Source organism: Erythrolamprus reginae, chromosome 9, assembly GCF_031021105.1.
Source record: "Erythrolamprus reginae isolate rEryReg1 chromosome 9, rEryReg1.hap1, whole genome shotgun sequence".
Lineage (NCBI taxonomy): Eukaryota > Metazoa > Chordata > Lepidosauria > Squamata > Dipsadidae > Erythrolamprus > Erythrolamprus reginae.
This window is the reverse complement of record NC_091958.1, coordinates 54,708,776-54,723,029: the sequence shown is the minus strand read 5'-3', so window position 1 is coordinate 54,723,029 and position 14,254 is coordinate 54,708,776. Positions and strand designations below refer to the sequence as shown.

The 14,254-nt window shown below is 45.9% G+C and overlaps 1 protein-coding gene across 2 annotated transcripts in view; it reads right to left on the bottom strand.

Moving 5' to 3' along the window:
- The window catches only part of TTYH3 (tweety family member 3), a 74,483-nt gene extending 62,081 nt beyond the window's left edge, over positions 1-12,402 (bottom strand). For both annotated transcript variants that reach the window (XM_070761354.1, XM_070761353.1), the window contains exon 1: positions 12,180-12,402. In XM_070761354.1, coding sequence (XP_070617455.1) covers positions 12,180-12,314 — 135 coding nt within the window. In that variant the 5' untranslated portion in view covers positions 12,315-12,402. The remainder of the gene's footprint in view (positions 1-12,179) is intronic.
- Positions 12,403-14,254: the final 1,852 nt, after the last annotated feature.

Below are 14,254 nucleotides of genomic sequence, written 5' to 3'. Positions count from 1 at the left end.
AGCAAAGGAAATTTGGGGCTCAGTTGTGTTGTAAGTCGAAGACTAGTTCAGTGGATGTCAACATCATTTTGGGGGAACAGTAACTTTAAAATAGCTGGCAGCCCTCTATGGGTGACCAATGACAACTAATCTTGGCTAGATGTAAAGCTATAACATAGGAATTGAATAAACAAATATAGTCAAAAGAAAGCATCCATCATTCAGAAAATGTTCAGTTGGAGTACTGTGTCCAGTTCTGGAGACCTCACCTACAAAAAGATATTGACAAAATTGAAGGGGTCCAAAGACAGGCTACAAGAATGGTGGAAGGTCTTAAGCATAAAACGTATCAGGAAAGACTTCATGAACTCAATCTGTATAGTCTGGAGAACAGAAGGAAAAGGGGGGACATGATCGAAACATTTAAATATGTCAAAGGGTTAAATAAGGTCCAGGAGGGAAGTGTTTTTAATAGGAAAGTGAACACAAGAACAAGGGGGCACAATCTGAAGTTAGTTGGGGGAAAGATCAAAAGCAACATGAGAAAATATTATTTGACTGAAAGAGTCGTAGATGCTTGGAGCAAACGTCCAGCAGATGTGGTTGGTAAATCCACAGGAACTGAATTTAAACATGCCTGGGATAAACATAGATCCAGATAAAATACAGGAAATGGTATAAGGGCAGACTAGATGGACCATGAGATCTTTTTCTGCCATCAGTCTTCTATGTTTCTATGTTAAGTCTAATTTGGTGGCAATAATAAAAATGGGATCTGATTTCTGGGGAAAGCAATTTTTAATTTTTTTTTAACATGTAAATTTTTCCTCTGGTTTAACGTCGAGAAAACAGTAAAAAACAGATGCTTGGAACAGTCAACTAACTTCCTGCTGAGATATCGCTTTCCTGTCCACGTTACAGGCCAAAAAACAATCCAATCTGAAAAGTAACCCGAGAACGCGGGAATTGGTTCCCCTTTCGCGAAATATGCGTTTGTTCGCATATATCACATAGGGAAATGAAAACAAGACAAATGCGATTACATCATATATATATATATGTATATTTCTCCAGGCCTCCTAAATTGCCACAGAAATAAAAGCCAGAAGCTATTAGAAAGAACAAACGCCGTTTATTGCTAGCAACAATTGACTCTACTATGTAATTACAAGCCGGTGGTTGGGAGTTTGAAAGACTCACAAGTCCTGCGGCCTTTTGCCTTCAGCTCCATGACACAATAATTGGTATTATTGGCTCTAAAAATATCCTCTTGCTGTAAAGGTTGGATCCAAAGAGCTGCTCAAGATTCAGAGAGGTCCACCGAAGATAGTCCTTGGTCAGAAATACAGTGGTCCCTCTACTTACAAACTTAATTCGTTCCGTGACCAGGTTCTTAAGTAGAAAAGTTTGTAAGAAGAAGCAATTTTTCCCATAGGAATCATTGTAAAAGCAAATAATGCCTGCGATTGGGGAAACCACAGGGAGGGTGGAGGCCCTGTTTCCTCCCAGGAGATACCTAGAAAGGCCCCACGGAGGCTTCTCCCCACCTTTTCCCGCCCTGTTTCCCACCTTTTCTGTCACTCACGCTCCACACAGTCACTCATGCCCTCATCACCTCTCGTCTTGACAACTGCAATGCGTTCTACATGGGGCTACTCTTGAAGAGCGTTCGGAGACTTCAGCTGGTGCAAAATGCCGTGGCACGTTCAATAACGGGTGTACCAAGGCACGCCTGTATTACTCCAACTCTACGCGAGCTGGATTGGTTGCCAATCGGTCTCCGAACCCAATTGAAGGTGTTGGTTATCACCTAAATGGCTCAGGGCCAGACTATTTACGAGACCACCTCCTCCTCATTACCTTGCTGTGGCCAGTAAGGGCCCACAGAGTCGGCCTTCTCCAGGTCCCGTCCGCCAAACAGTGTCGGTTGGTGGGACCTAGGGGAAGAGCCTTCTCTGTGGTGGCTCCGACTCTATAGAATCAACAGCCTCCAGAGATTCGCACTCCCTACCGGTCTTCCAGAAAGACGTTAAGACCTGGCTTGTCCGTCAGGCCTCGAATTAGATTGACGGCTGTGTGTGTATGGTTCTTTTTAAGGATATTATTTTATTTTTATTATATTACTGGCTTCATTATGTATTTGATTATATCTTTTAGTACTATTGTATTTATCCCATTTGTTAGCAGTTCTGAGTCCGCTTTGGAATGAGTGCTAAATAAATAAATAAATAAATGGATGGATGGATAAATGAATAAATAAATAAATACATTTTTGCCTTTTGCAACCCTCAAGTGTTGGTGAGAACATTTTCTTGTGAAAAGTCAAGAGGTGAAGATAGCAACGTTTCAACCCTTCAAACTCTTCAAAAAGAGCTTTGAGAAACCGTTCCTTCCAAAGTGATCCACGTGGAAAAAGTCATGTGAAAACACACACACACACACACTGTATTGTCAACAGAAGTGCACACAATGCAAAGTTCACAGGGATCAGACAAACGCCCATTGCACTAGCTGTTTGTTGACCTAGAGTTATGAAGACACTCCCAAGCCAGGTAAGCAAATACAAGTCTGATAGAAACACTACTAGCTGGATACCTGTCCTCTGCTACAAAACTAAGTGATCGGGCTTGATAAATCGACACTTACAGCTTGAAAATGCATGAGTAGTTACTATCGGACTCCCCTTCTCTCTCTCAGGTGGGCAGTGGGCAAGGGGAGTAGAACGTCTAACTCCTTAGCATGGAGTAGAATGTCTAAACTCTCAGCCCGTAGGCCGGATGAGTCACGTGCTGGCCACACCCACTGGCAGTTGGAACAGAGTTCTTTTCAGGTGGGGAGGGTGAGTAGAACGTATAAATCCTTAGCATCAGAGTGTGTTAATAGTAATATAAGAAATAACTAATGATCTGACGGTCATTTTGAAAAATCCTTTCTTAGTGAGCACGTAGAAGCCAAGGGGAACATTATGTGCCAAATTTCAAGTTTGTAGGCTTTATGGTTCTGGAGATTTCATGATAATGTGTCAGTGGCATTTTGCTTTGATAGATAGATAGGTAGGTAGGTAGGTAGGTATGAAGGTAGGTAGGTAGGTAAGTAAGTGATTAAGTGAGTAAATAAATAAACAAGCAAACAACATGTATTGGTACTATCGGAATTATTTCCGCATGTGGATGGCTGCACCTTCCTTCTACTCCCTTAAGCAGCTCTTGCTGTAGTTGTAAACCCTCCAATCCTAAGGGGCCATAATAGACTGAGTGCACTCCAGAAATGCGGTGTTATTGCCATAAACGACGCTTCATTCATCAAACTAACGACCTGTCCCATAAGGAGGCATCAGAGGTGAGCACAGCCATCTTCCCTATTTATGCTCAAAACTCCAAATATGTATCTATATTTAACGGGAATTCAGTAGCAGGCTCCCCGCAAACAGGCTAATTTGGGGAGCAATGGTGATAAACGCTCATTGGAATCCCTGATGCTTCTGTGTCTGCAATTTTTAATTATAGCCAGCGTGTATTCTTGGGCAACTCAGCTTCATCTTAAATACAGCGGTGCCTCTACTTACGAACTTAATTCGTTCCGTGACCAGGTTCTTAAGTAGAAAGTTTGTAAGAAGAAGCCATTTTTCCCATAGGAATAAATATAAAAGCAAATAATTGGGGAAACCACAGGGAGGGTGGAGGCCCTGTTTCCTCCCAGGAGATTACTAGAGGGGCCCCAAAGAGGCTTCTCCCCACCTTTTCTGGCCCTGTTTCCTCCTCAGATTCCTAGAGAGGCCCCACAGAGGCTTCTCCCTGCCTTTTCCTGCCCTGTTTCCTCCCAGGAGATTCCTAGAGAGGCCCCAAAGAGGCTTCTCCCCGCCTTTTCCGGCCCTGTTTCATCCCAGGAGATTCCTAGAGAGGTCCCACGGAGGCTTCTCCCCGTCTTTTCTGGCCCTGTTTCCTCCTCAGATTCCTAGAGTGGCTCCACAGAGGCTTCTCCCTGCCTTTTCCGGCACTGTTTCCTCCCAGGGGATTCCTAAAGAGGCCCCATGGAGGCTTCTCCCTGCCTTTTCCGGCCCTGTTTCCTCCCAGGGGATTCCTAGAGAGGCCCCACGGAGGCTTCTCCCTGCCTTTTCCGGCCCTGTTTCCTCCCAGGGGATTCCTAGAGAGGCCCCACGGAGGCTTCTCCCCACCTTTTCTGAGCCCTGTTTCCTCCTCAGGAGATTCCTAGAGAGGCCCCATTGAGGCTTCTCCCTGACTTTTCCAGCCCTGTTTCCTCCCAGGGGATTCCAAGAGAGGCCCCACGGAGGCTTCTCCCCACCTTTTCCAGTTACAGTTTCGGAGGCTCGGGTTTGTAAGTGGAAAATGGTTCTTGAGAAGAGGCAAAAAAAATCTTGAACACCCGTTTCTTATCTAGAAAAGTTCGTGAGTAGAGGTGTTCTTAGGTAGAGGTACCACTGTATTTCCCCTTGCTCTCTTTTTCTCCATTTAACGGAAGCCCCATGATTCACCGCAGTTTTTAGGCCGAGGCAGAAGCTCCCACGACAGGATGTGAATCAAGGGTGAGCCATCGCTTAACTAACCATGGTTCCTCACCAAGAGGAGCTGTCTATCAGCCTTTCAACCATGTGACTTCCAAAGCAAACACAAACCTGAATAAATCGCCCAAATATATAATATTAAAGTACACAACGGCGCATGAAAAATTCCAAATGATGCATTCCACCGTGATTTTTTCACATTTCCCCCTCCTCCTCCTCCCCCCCAAAAAGTTTGAACCCTTCTTATCAACTACCACCACATTCGAACTGTTGACAGTAGCAGACTGATAAAAATCTTTCCCTGGAAAATGAAGGTTGGGAAAAAAATAGGAAAGTTGAATTCTCTGTTCCCTTAAAGGTGTGGGCAGGGCAGGGAGATGGAAAGAGTTGACAAAGAAATGGACCTTCCGAGTATTAAATTGCAAAATGTAACTCAGAATAAAAAGAAATTTCAACGTTTTATGATGGGGGGGGGTTCCCCAAACCTGGCAACCTTAAGGCTGTGCTGGCTCTAGAATTCTGGGAGTTGAAGTCCAGAAGCCTTAAAGTTGCCAAGTATGAGGATAAGCTTCAACAAAGCAAGATAGAGGATATCTATCTATCTATCTATCTATCTATCTATCTATCTATCTATCTATCTATCACTGTCTGTCTGTCTACCTATGTTTTTATGAGTTTTTTATCATCATCAATAATCTAATATATTGAGTCTACGGAGAGGGGCGGCACACAAATCTAATAAATAATAATAATGATAATAATAATAATAATAATAATAATAATAATAATAATAAAAAATAATAATATCTATCACTCTATCTATCAATCCATCCATCTCTGTCTGTCTGTCTATCAACTCTGTCTGTCTGTCTGTCTATCTATCTAACTACCTACTTACCTACCTACCTATTTTTATGAGAAAAAAAATAATTTTATATACAAATATAAGTTACATACATGACCTTGCTCTCTCTTTACTTAGGTCTTTTAACTTATGCACTTCTAAATTGTTTGCAGATTTTCATATCGATAACATGTATACTTTTTCAATTTAACTCTATTCATAATAATAATAATAATAATAATAATAATAATAATAATAATAGTAAGTTGTATTAGTAAGAAAGATTATTAGTAACAAATAAAAATCATTCTACATCAGAATTAATGTAGCTTACATCACTGAAAAGCTATCATTTAATTCAAAATTACCTACCTATATTCTATGTATCTATCTTTTTTATTTCAATGCTGTCCAATTCCTCAGACTCAGGGCGGCTCACAACAAAATAATACATAACATGTAGAAATCTAAAGTTTAAAACATACTAAAACTCCCAATTTCATTAAAAAAACAACAACAGTCATTCATACTCAGGCGATCAAACATGAATTCATTTGTTCGTCAGCCGGAGTTAAATGTTAAAGTTAGTGGCCCCAAGCCTACCAGCAAAGATGGATCTTTAAGATTCTTACAGAAGGCGGGGAGGATGGAGGCAGTGCGGATCTCTGGAGGGAGTTGGTTCCAAAGGGCCGGGGCCACCACAGAGAAGGTCCCGCCAGGCGTCATTGTTAGGCTGACGAGAACTGACCGGCCCCTGGGACTTAAACTTGATTGTTTTTTTAAAAAAACAAAGTTTTTAAAAAAACTTTTCTAAGCTCTTTTGTATAACATCTTTCCCTTAATAATCCAACACTGCTTCTCTAGGGACAGTTTCAAAGTCATTTTTTTCCCTTCCTCGAATCCGGCCAATATTTTGAATTTCTCCAGCTGTTCTCAGGAACTGTCAAGGGTGCTGAAAAAGATCCTTGAAAATCCCTGGAACGCTTCTGCTAAATCTCGGGATCGTTTGCAACCGAGGACCTGCGACGAGAATAAATCTGAGAATAATTCAAATTTAGAGGGTTTTTTTTCCCCCCACGCAAGCCAGCACAATGATCAAAACAGGTACAGCTGGAACAGGTCTCTCTCTCTCTCTCTCCCCTTCCAGACCTAATTCCAACTTTTTTGCGGGACCGGCGAATTCGGCAATCACTAATGAACGTTCCAGAAGCAGGAATAGACAAACCGTGCCAAGGAAGAACGAAAGAATAATAATCCTGCAGTTCTGCTCCTGGGGTCCTTAAACCAAAGAGGGGGAAGAAGCCACAGCTAGGTGGGGATTTTTAAGTTTCCATACATATAGGACAGAGAAGCCAATATTTCAAGGCAAAAACAGACCATCCTGGGCTTTTGCAATGGTTTATTACTTTAATTTGCGTCCCACCTTTCTACAAAATTGTCCTGACAATATGTCTAATTCAGGAATACACTAACTCACCCTACATTGTCCCCTAAATTTAATTCATCTTTCATCTGAACAAATGTTGCAGGCAAAACATCTACAAGAAAACAACCCAGCTTAGAGACCACCAAGGACCCCCCCCCTCATTTCAACCCCCGAGATACAAATATTCTCCTCTATTGCTAATCCTAAATATAAAGAAATCAGGCCTCCTGCTTTGACCCATGCAGACAGCCCGTGTGTACTTTAACCTCTCCCACCTGTGGTCACCAGGGGTGAGTAATAAAAAGCGAAAGTGGTTGTTGTGATTAACTCCCCTGTTGAGAGTGACCTCTTTGCTAAAAGGGGCTTTCTATTGTCTCCTGCTCAGAGCCTGGTGGCAGGACAGCAAACTGGAACAAAAGAGACCCCAATGCAACATAGCAAAAGGCCTGCAATTACCCCCAAGGGGGTTTCATGGTCATAAATCAAGAATTAGTATGTCATTGCTGAAGGAGGGAGGGAGGGAGGAAGAAGGAGGAAGGAAATGAGGGAGAAAGGGTAGAAGGAGGGAGGGAGGGAGGGAGGGAGGGAAGGAGGGGAGGGAGGGAAGGAAGAAGGAAGAAGGGAAAAAGAATAGGAGGGAGAAAGGGCAGAAGGATTGAAGGGAGGAAGGAAGGAAAAAGAATAGGGAAGGCAAAATGGAGGGAGGGAGGAAGCAAGGAAGGAAGGAAAAAGAATAAGAGGGAAAAGACGGAAGGAGTGAAGGGAGGAAGCAAGGAAAAAGAATAGGGAGGGCAAAAGGAAGGAAGGAAGGAAGGAAGGAAAAAGAATAAGAGGAAGAAAAGGCGGAAGGAGTGAAGGGAGGAAGCAAGGAAAAAGAAAAGGGAGGAAGGAAAGAAGGAAGGAAGGAAGGAAAAAGAATAAGAGGAAGAAAAGGCGGAAGGAGTGAAGGAAAGAAGGAAGGAAAAAGAATAAGAGGAAAAGACGGAAGGAGTGAAGGGGGGAAGCAAGGAAAAAGAATAGGAAGGAAGAAAAGGAGGAGGGAGTGAAGGGAGGAAGCAAGGAAAAAGAATAGGAAGGAAGGAAGGAAAGAAGGGAGGGAGGGAAAAGAATAGGAGGAAGAAAGAGAAGGAGTGAAGGGAGGAAAAAGAATAGGGAGGGCAAGAGGGAGGGGGGAGGAAGGAAGGAAGGAAAAAGAATAAGAGGAAGAAAAGGAGGAGGGAGTGAAGGGAGGAAGCAAGGAAAAAGAATAGGAAGGAAGGAAGGAAAGAAGGGAGGGAGGGAAAAGAATAGGAGGAAGAAAGAGAAGGAGTGAAGGGAGGAAAAAGAATAGGGAGGGCAAGAGGGAGGGGGGAGGAAGGAAGGAAGGAAGGAAGGAGTGACTAGAAATCAAGAATTTGCATTTAGTCAGAGAAGAAATGACTTGAACTGCAGGAGGAACAGGAGGAGGATGTAATATATTCAGCCCTTCACATTGGCAAGCAATAACTCTGAACCTTCATGATTTACAGATGCTTTTACGAGTCCTTCAAAGGCTCCACAGTCATGTTTACCAAAGCTGTAAAAACAGACAAACCTTAATTAGAAAGGGAAACCTAGAAAGGGTTTTTTTTTTTTTCACTGAAATAGTAGTAGATGCTTGGAACAAACTTCCAGCAGACCGTGGTTGGTCAATCCACAGTGACTAAATGTAAACATGCCTGGATAAACATAGATCCACCCTAAAATAAAATACAGGAAATAGTACAAGGGCAGACTAGATGGACCAGGAGGTCTTTTTCTGCCCTCAATCTTCTATGTTTCTATGTTTCCATACAGAACTAAAGAAAACAAACACACAATTCCACACACTAGATACAAAGTACTCAATATTAGACCGCTTGGTGGTGATAGTCAACAATATGGTTGACAAATTATGTCTTCTATGTCAGTGTTTCCCAACCTGGGCAACTTGAAGATACCTGGACTTCAACTCCCAGAATTCCCCAGCCAGCATTCGCTGGCTGGAGAATTCTGGGAGTTGAAGTCCAAATATGTTCAAGTTGCCCAGGTTGGGAACAAATAAATATATGTACGTAGTGAAAGCCGAGAGATGTGCATAAATCGAACACCACTGAAACTGAATACATTTTATATGTTGTTTAAGTTCATAAGCTGTTTGCCTGTCCATTTTTTTCCATTTTCCTCTCTTTTCTTTCTTTGTATGTTCCAATTGTTTTTATACGTAGAAACGTAATAAAGATGATTTTTTTTTAAATATAAAAATGGTCCATCATCCTGAATGAAGGAGGAGCCAAGGAAGAGGCCTTCATTCCCAACGGAGGAGCCCCTTCCCACCAGAGTTGCCTTTAAACCTCCCACCCTGCCTTCTCTTCGGTGCCGAGAACGGATCCTTCCAACCGGCCATTTTTAAAGCACCAAATTCCAGCAGGCAGGAAAGGTTTTTGCAACACGGTTTGAGACGCTGGTTTGAGGAGGCAAGCGGAGCGGAAGACCCTCCAGATACTTCTCCATATATATATTTTGGCGGGGCAAAAGCCGGCAGGGAAGCAGCGATGGGGATAATGGTGCTTCTACTGCTGCCAGCCCCTTTGGCAGCTTCAAACGTCCATCATGACATCATTCGCACCCCCAACTCAGTGCACAAGTGTCCCCACCGGACACTTGGTGCAGCCTCTGCAGCCAAAGAGGGCCAAGGATTTGGGAGAGGAAGGAAGGAAGGAAGGAAGGAAGGAAGGAAGGAAGGAAGGAAGGCATAAGGTGGATAGCAATACCATCTCTCCTTCCTCTGTTTCTCTCTATTTCCTTCCTCCCTCCCTCCTTTTCTCTATATTTCCTTCTCTCTCTTCTTCCTTCTTTCCCTCCCTTTCTCTATTTATATTTTCTTCCTTCCTCTGTCTCCATTTTCTTCCTTCTCTTTCTCTCTCCCTCTTCCTTCTTTCTCTCTCCCTCTATTTATATTTCCTTCCTTCCTGTATCTATTTCGTTCTCTCTTTCTTCCCTTTTTTCCTTCCCTACTTCTCTATTTATATTTCCTCCCTCCCTCCCTTTATCTTTCCTCCTCTCTTCGTCCCTTCTTTCCCTCCCTTTCTCTGTCTCTATTTATATTCCTCCCTCCCTTCCTCTATCTGCATTTCCTTCCTTCTCCTTCTTCCTCTTTTTTTCCTTTCTCCCTCCCTCTTTCTATATTTCCTTCCTTCCTACCCCCCTCCCTCCCTCCCTTTCTCTTTCTCTATTTATATTTCCTTCCTTCCTGTCTCTATTTTCTTCCTTCTCTTTCTCTCTCCCTCTTCTTTCTTTCTCTCTTCCTCTATTTATATTTCCTTCTTCTATATTCCCTTCCCTCTGTTTCTCCCTCTTCTTTACCTTTCTTTCTCTCTTCCTCTATTTATATTTCCTTCTTCTATATTTCCTTCCTTCTCTTTCTCCCTCTTCTTTCCCTTTCTTTCTCTTTCCCTCCATTTATATTTCCTTCCTCTATCTATATTTCCTTCCTTCTCTTTCTCCCTCTTCTTTCTATTTCTCTCTTCCTTCCTCCCTCCCTCTTTCTATATTTCCTCCCTCCCTCTATATTTCCTTCCTTCTCTTTCTCCCTCTTCATTGCATTTCTTCCTTTCATCCCTCCATTTATATTTCCTTCCTCTATCTATATTTCCTTCCTTCTCTTTGCCCTCTTCTTTCTATTTCTTCCTTCCTCCCCTCCCTCCCTCTTTCTATATTTCCTCCCTCCCTCTATATTTCCTCCCTTCTCTTTCTCCCTCTTTTTTCCTTTTCTTTCTTTTCTCCCTCCATCCCTCCTTCATCTATCTCTACAGAATAACAACAGAACCTCAGGTGCCCTCCGGGCAGACTAACAATAGCAGCTCTCAGAAACTCTCCCTCCCCACTGCCCCCCCTCAAACCAGGCAACCCCCCCATCCCTCCCCCCCTCTGGGTCTTGGGAATGCTACAGGAAGACCGTTCTTCTTGGGAAGCTGAACCAAGGGGAGGGGGGATTCACCCACCCAGGGCCTGGCCAGGATCCAATTCAACCTTGGAATTGGGGGAAGGGAAGCAAACGGGGGGGGGGGGGGAATGGGGGACACCCAGGGTGCACCAAGCCAGCTGGGGCTTTTGGGGATGGGGGTCTTCAGCCCCTCTTTCTCGAACGGGGGGGGGGGGTGAGAGGGGGTGTTCAGAATTTAGAAGCCCCCCTCCCATTTCTTTCCCCCCTCTCCTCTTTCTAGGGAAAGACAAGGCAGGAATTCAAGCTAAAGCAGCATTTTTTTGGGGGGGGGGGTGAAAGGGAAAGCCGCAGATCAGGAAAGGCTTTTGGGGGGGTTGCTTCTCGCCCCCCCCTCCTCTCGGGAAAAGCAGCTGGGGAAAGAGCGGGTGGGGGGGAGGAAAAGGGGGGTCAAGATGGCGAGGGCTTCAACCCCCCCAAAGAAGGAAGACACCCCCCCAGCTCCCCAAAAGCCCCCCAGCTGCCCACCCACCCAGGGGGTTCCAAGACTCCCCCCCCATCATTCCCAGCCAAGGATCAAGGGGGGGCAAAGGGGAGCAGAAAGGCATCTTGGGGAGCTGGCAGCTGCAAAGGAGGCCTGCTGGGGAGGATGGGTCTCCCGCTCAGCTGGGGAGGATGGGACTCCAGCTAAGCTGGGAGGATGGATCTCGCTCAGTTGGGGATAATGGGTCTCACGCTCAGCTGGAGAGAATGGATCTCCTGCTAAGCTGAGAAGGAGGGGTCTCTTTCTCAGTTGGGGATGATGGGTCTCTCACTCAGCTGGAAGGATGGGTCCTCCCACTTAGCTGGTGATGATGGATCTCAGTCAGTTGGGGATGATGGGTCTGCCACTCAGCTGGGGAGGATGGGCCTAATGCTCAGCTGGGGAGGATGGATCTCCCCTTAAGCTGGGAAGGATAGGTCTCCTGCTCAGTTGAGGATGATGGGTCTCCCTCAGTTAGGGATGATGGGTCTCCTGCTCAGCTGGGGAAGATTGTGTCCCGCTAAACTGGGTCTCCCACTCGGCTGGGGAGGATGGGCCTTCCGCTCAGCTGGGGGAGGACGGGACTCCAGCTAAGCTGGAAGGATGGATCTCACTCACTTGGGGATAATGGGTCTCACGCTCAGCTGGAGAGAATAGATCTCCTGCTAAGCTGAGACGACGACGGGTCTCCCACTCAGTTGGGGATGATGGGTCTCTCACTCGGCTGGGAAGGATGGGACTTCTTTACTCGGTTGGGGGGGATGGGCTCCCCTTAAGCTGGGAAGGATAGGTCTCCCGCTCAGTTGGGGATGATGGGTCTCCTGCTCAGCTAGAGAAGATTGTGTCCCGCTAAACTGGGTCTCCCACTCGGTTGGGGATGATGGGTCTCCCGCTGAGCCGCGGAGGATGGGTCTGCCGTCTGTGGCGCGCGTCCCGGGGCCTCACCTGCAGGTACCGGGGCTCCTCGGGGCGGAAGTCGTCGGGCGCGGCCTCCCAATTCAGGCTGAAGTGCGGCAGGCGATGCAGCAGGCTGACCCACCAGGGCGGCGAGAAGCTCACCCCCGCCGCCGTCGCCGCCATCGCCTCCCGGCCGGGCAGAGCCGCTTCACGCCCGTCCGCCGCACCTCCCTCCGGCTGCTGCTCCGGCCATGCGCCCGGCTCAGCTGGGGCCGCCCCGGCCGACGCCCCGCGCCCCCTCACCGCCCCGGCCGGCCGGCGCTCTTTGTTCGCCCGGAGCCTCGGCTGCTCCGCCTCGGCCCACGCGCCGCCCCTCCGCCGCCAGCCCCGCCCGGGAAGCCGCGGGAGGAGGAGGAGGAGGAGCCACCTGGGAGGGCGGGGCAGGAAAGAACCAGGGAGCCTTTTTTGGGGGGGTCTTTTCACAGCCCTTAACAACCCCCCCCCGTCCCGGCCGCTTTGGTCCTTCCCGGGTGCCCGAATGCCTGGCTGGAGCTGGCCAGGAGGAGCGAGGAGATGATCTCTTAGGGTCCCTTTCGCTGCTGCTTTCCCTCCTTTCTTTTGCTCCAGGCTCGGATGGTCCGGTAACAATAATAATGATAATAATAATGATGATGATGATAATAATAATCTTAATAATCTTAATAATCTTAATAATCTTAATAATAATAATAATAATAATAATAATAATAATAATAATAATAATAATAATATTCCCATTTTCCCCATGGCTGGCGACATAGGTGGGTTTTTAGGAACTTGCAAAAGGCCAGGAGGGTGGGGGCAGTTCTCCGGGGGGGGGAGTTGATTCCAGAGGGCCGGGGGCCACCACAGAGAAGGCTCTTTCCCCGGTTCCCACCAGACGGGATCCGGAGAAGGCCAACTCCATGAGACTTAATTCTCTCTCTCTCTCTCTCTCTCTCTCTCTCTCTCTCTCTCTCTCTCTCTCTCTCTCTCATTTTAGAAATAGAATATAAAACTCACACACAACATAGAACAAGTGCTTCGTGATCGGTGCCCACCACCAGACAAACATTCACAATGTAGAAGATTGACAGCAGAAAAAGACCTCCTGGTCCATCTAGTCTGCCCTTATACTATTTCCTGTATTTTACCTTAGGGTGGATCTATATTTATCCAGGCATGTTTAAATTCAGTTCCTGTGGATTGACCAACCACCGCCTGCTGGGAAGTTTGTTCCAAGCATCTACTACTCTTTCAGTCAAATACTATTTTCTCACATTGCCTTCTGATTTTCCCCCCAACTAACCTCAGATTGTGCCCCCTTATTCTTGCATTCACTATCCTATTAAAAACACTTCCCTCCTGACCAATCCTTGTTTGGATATAATGGAACTGGAAAAGGTGCAAAAAAGGGCAACAAGAATGACCAAGGAAATGGAGCACCTCCATTATGATACCAGGTTGCAACATCTTGGTCTCTTCAGCCTTGAAAGACACCGTTGAAGGGGTGACTTGATCGAAGTGTATAAAATCATGCATGGGATAGAAAAGGTGGATGGAGAAAAAATATTTTCTCTATCACACAATACTAGGACAAGTGGGCCCTCCCTAAATCTCACAGGTAAGAAAGTGAGGACAAATGAAGGGAAATATTTCTTCACCCAGAGGGTCCTTAGTTGATGGAATTCACTTCCAGAAGAGGTTGTAACAGCTGTCAGCCTGGAGAGCTTCAAGGCAGGATTAGACAGATTCATGGATGCCAAGAGTATCGGTGGTTATTGAAATGGATGTCCAAGTGCCACCTCTATGTTGGTTGAGGCAGGCAGGGGTCCCTAGGGTTCCATTTGTTGGGGTTCAAGGGAAAGGGAGGGTTTTGCCTTCTCTTTCTGCTCAAGATCCCCATGGACCATTGTGGGACACAGAATGCTGGACTCAATGGGCTTTGGCCTGATTCAGCAGGGCTCTTCTTATGTTCTTGTGCCAACACTACTCTTTCCTTTTTTTGTTATTTGCTGTTTATTTTCTACAACTTGGCTTCCTTCTCCTTTGGTCCTAGCGTTCTAATTCTGTTTGCCTGCTTTGCTCTATTGCAAAAAGATGCT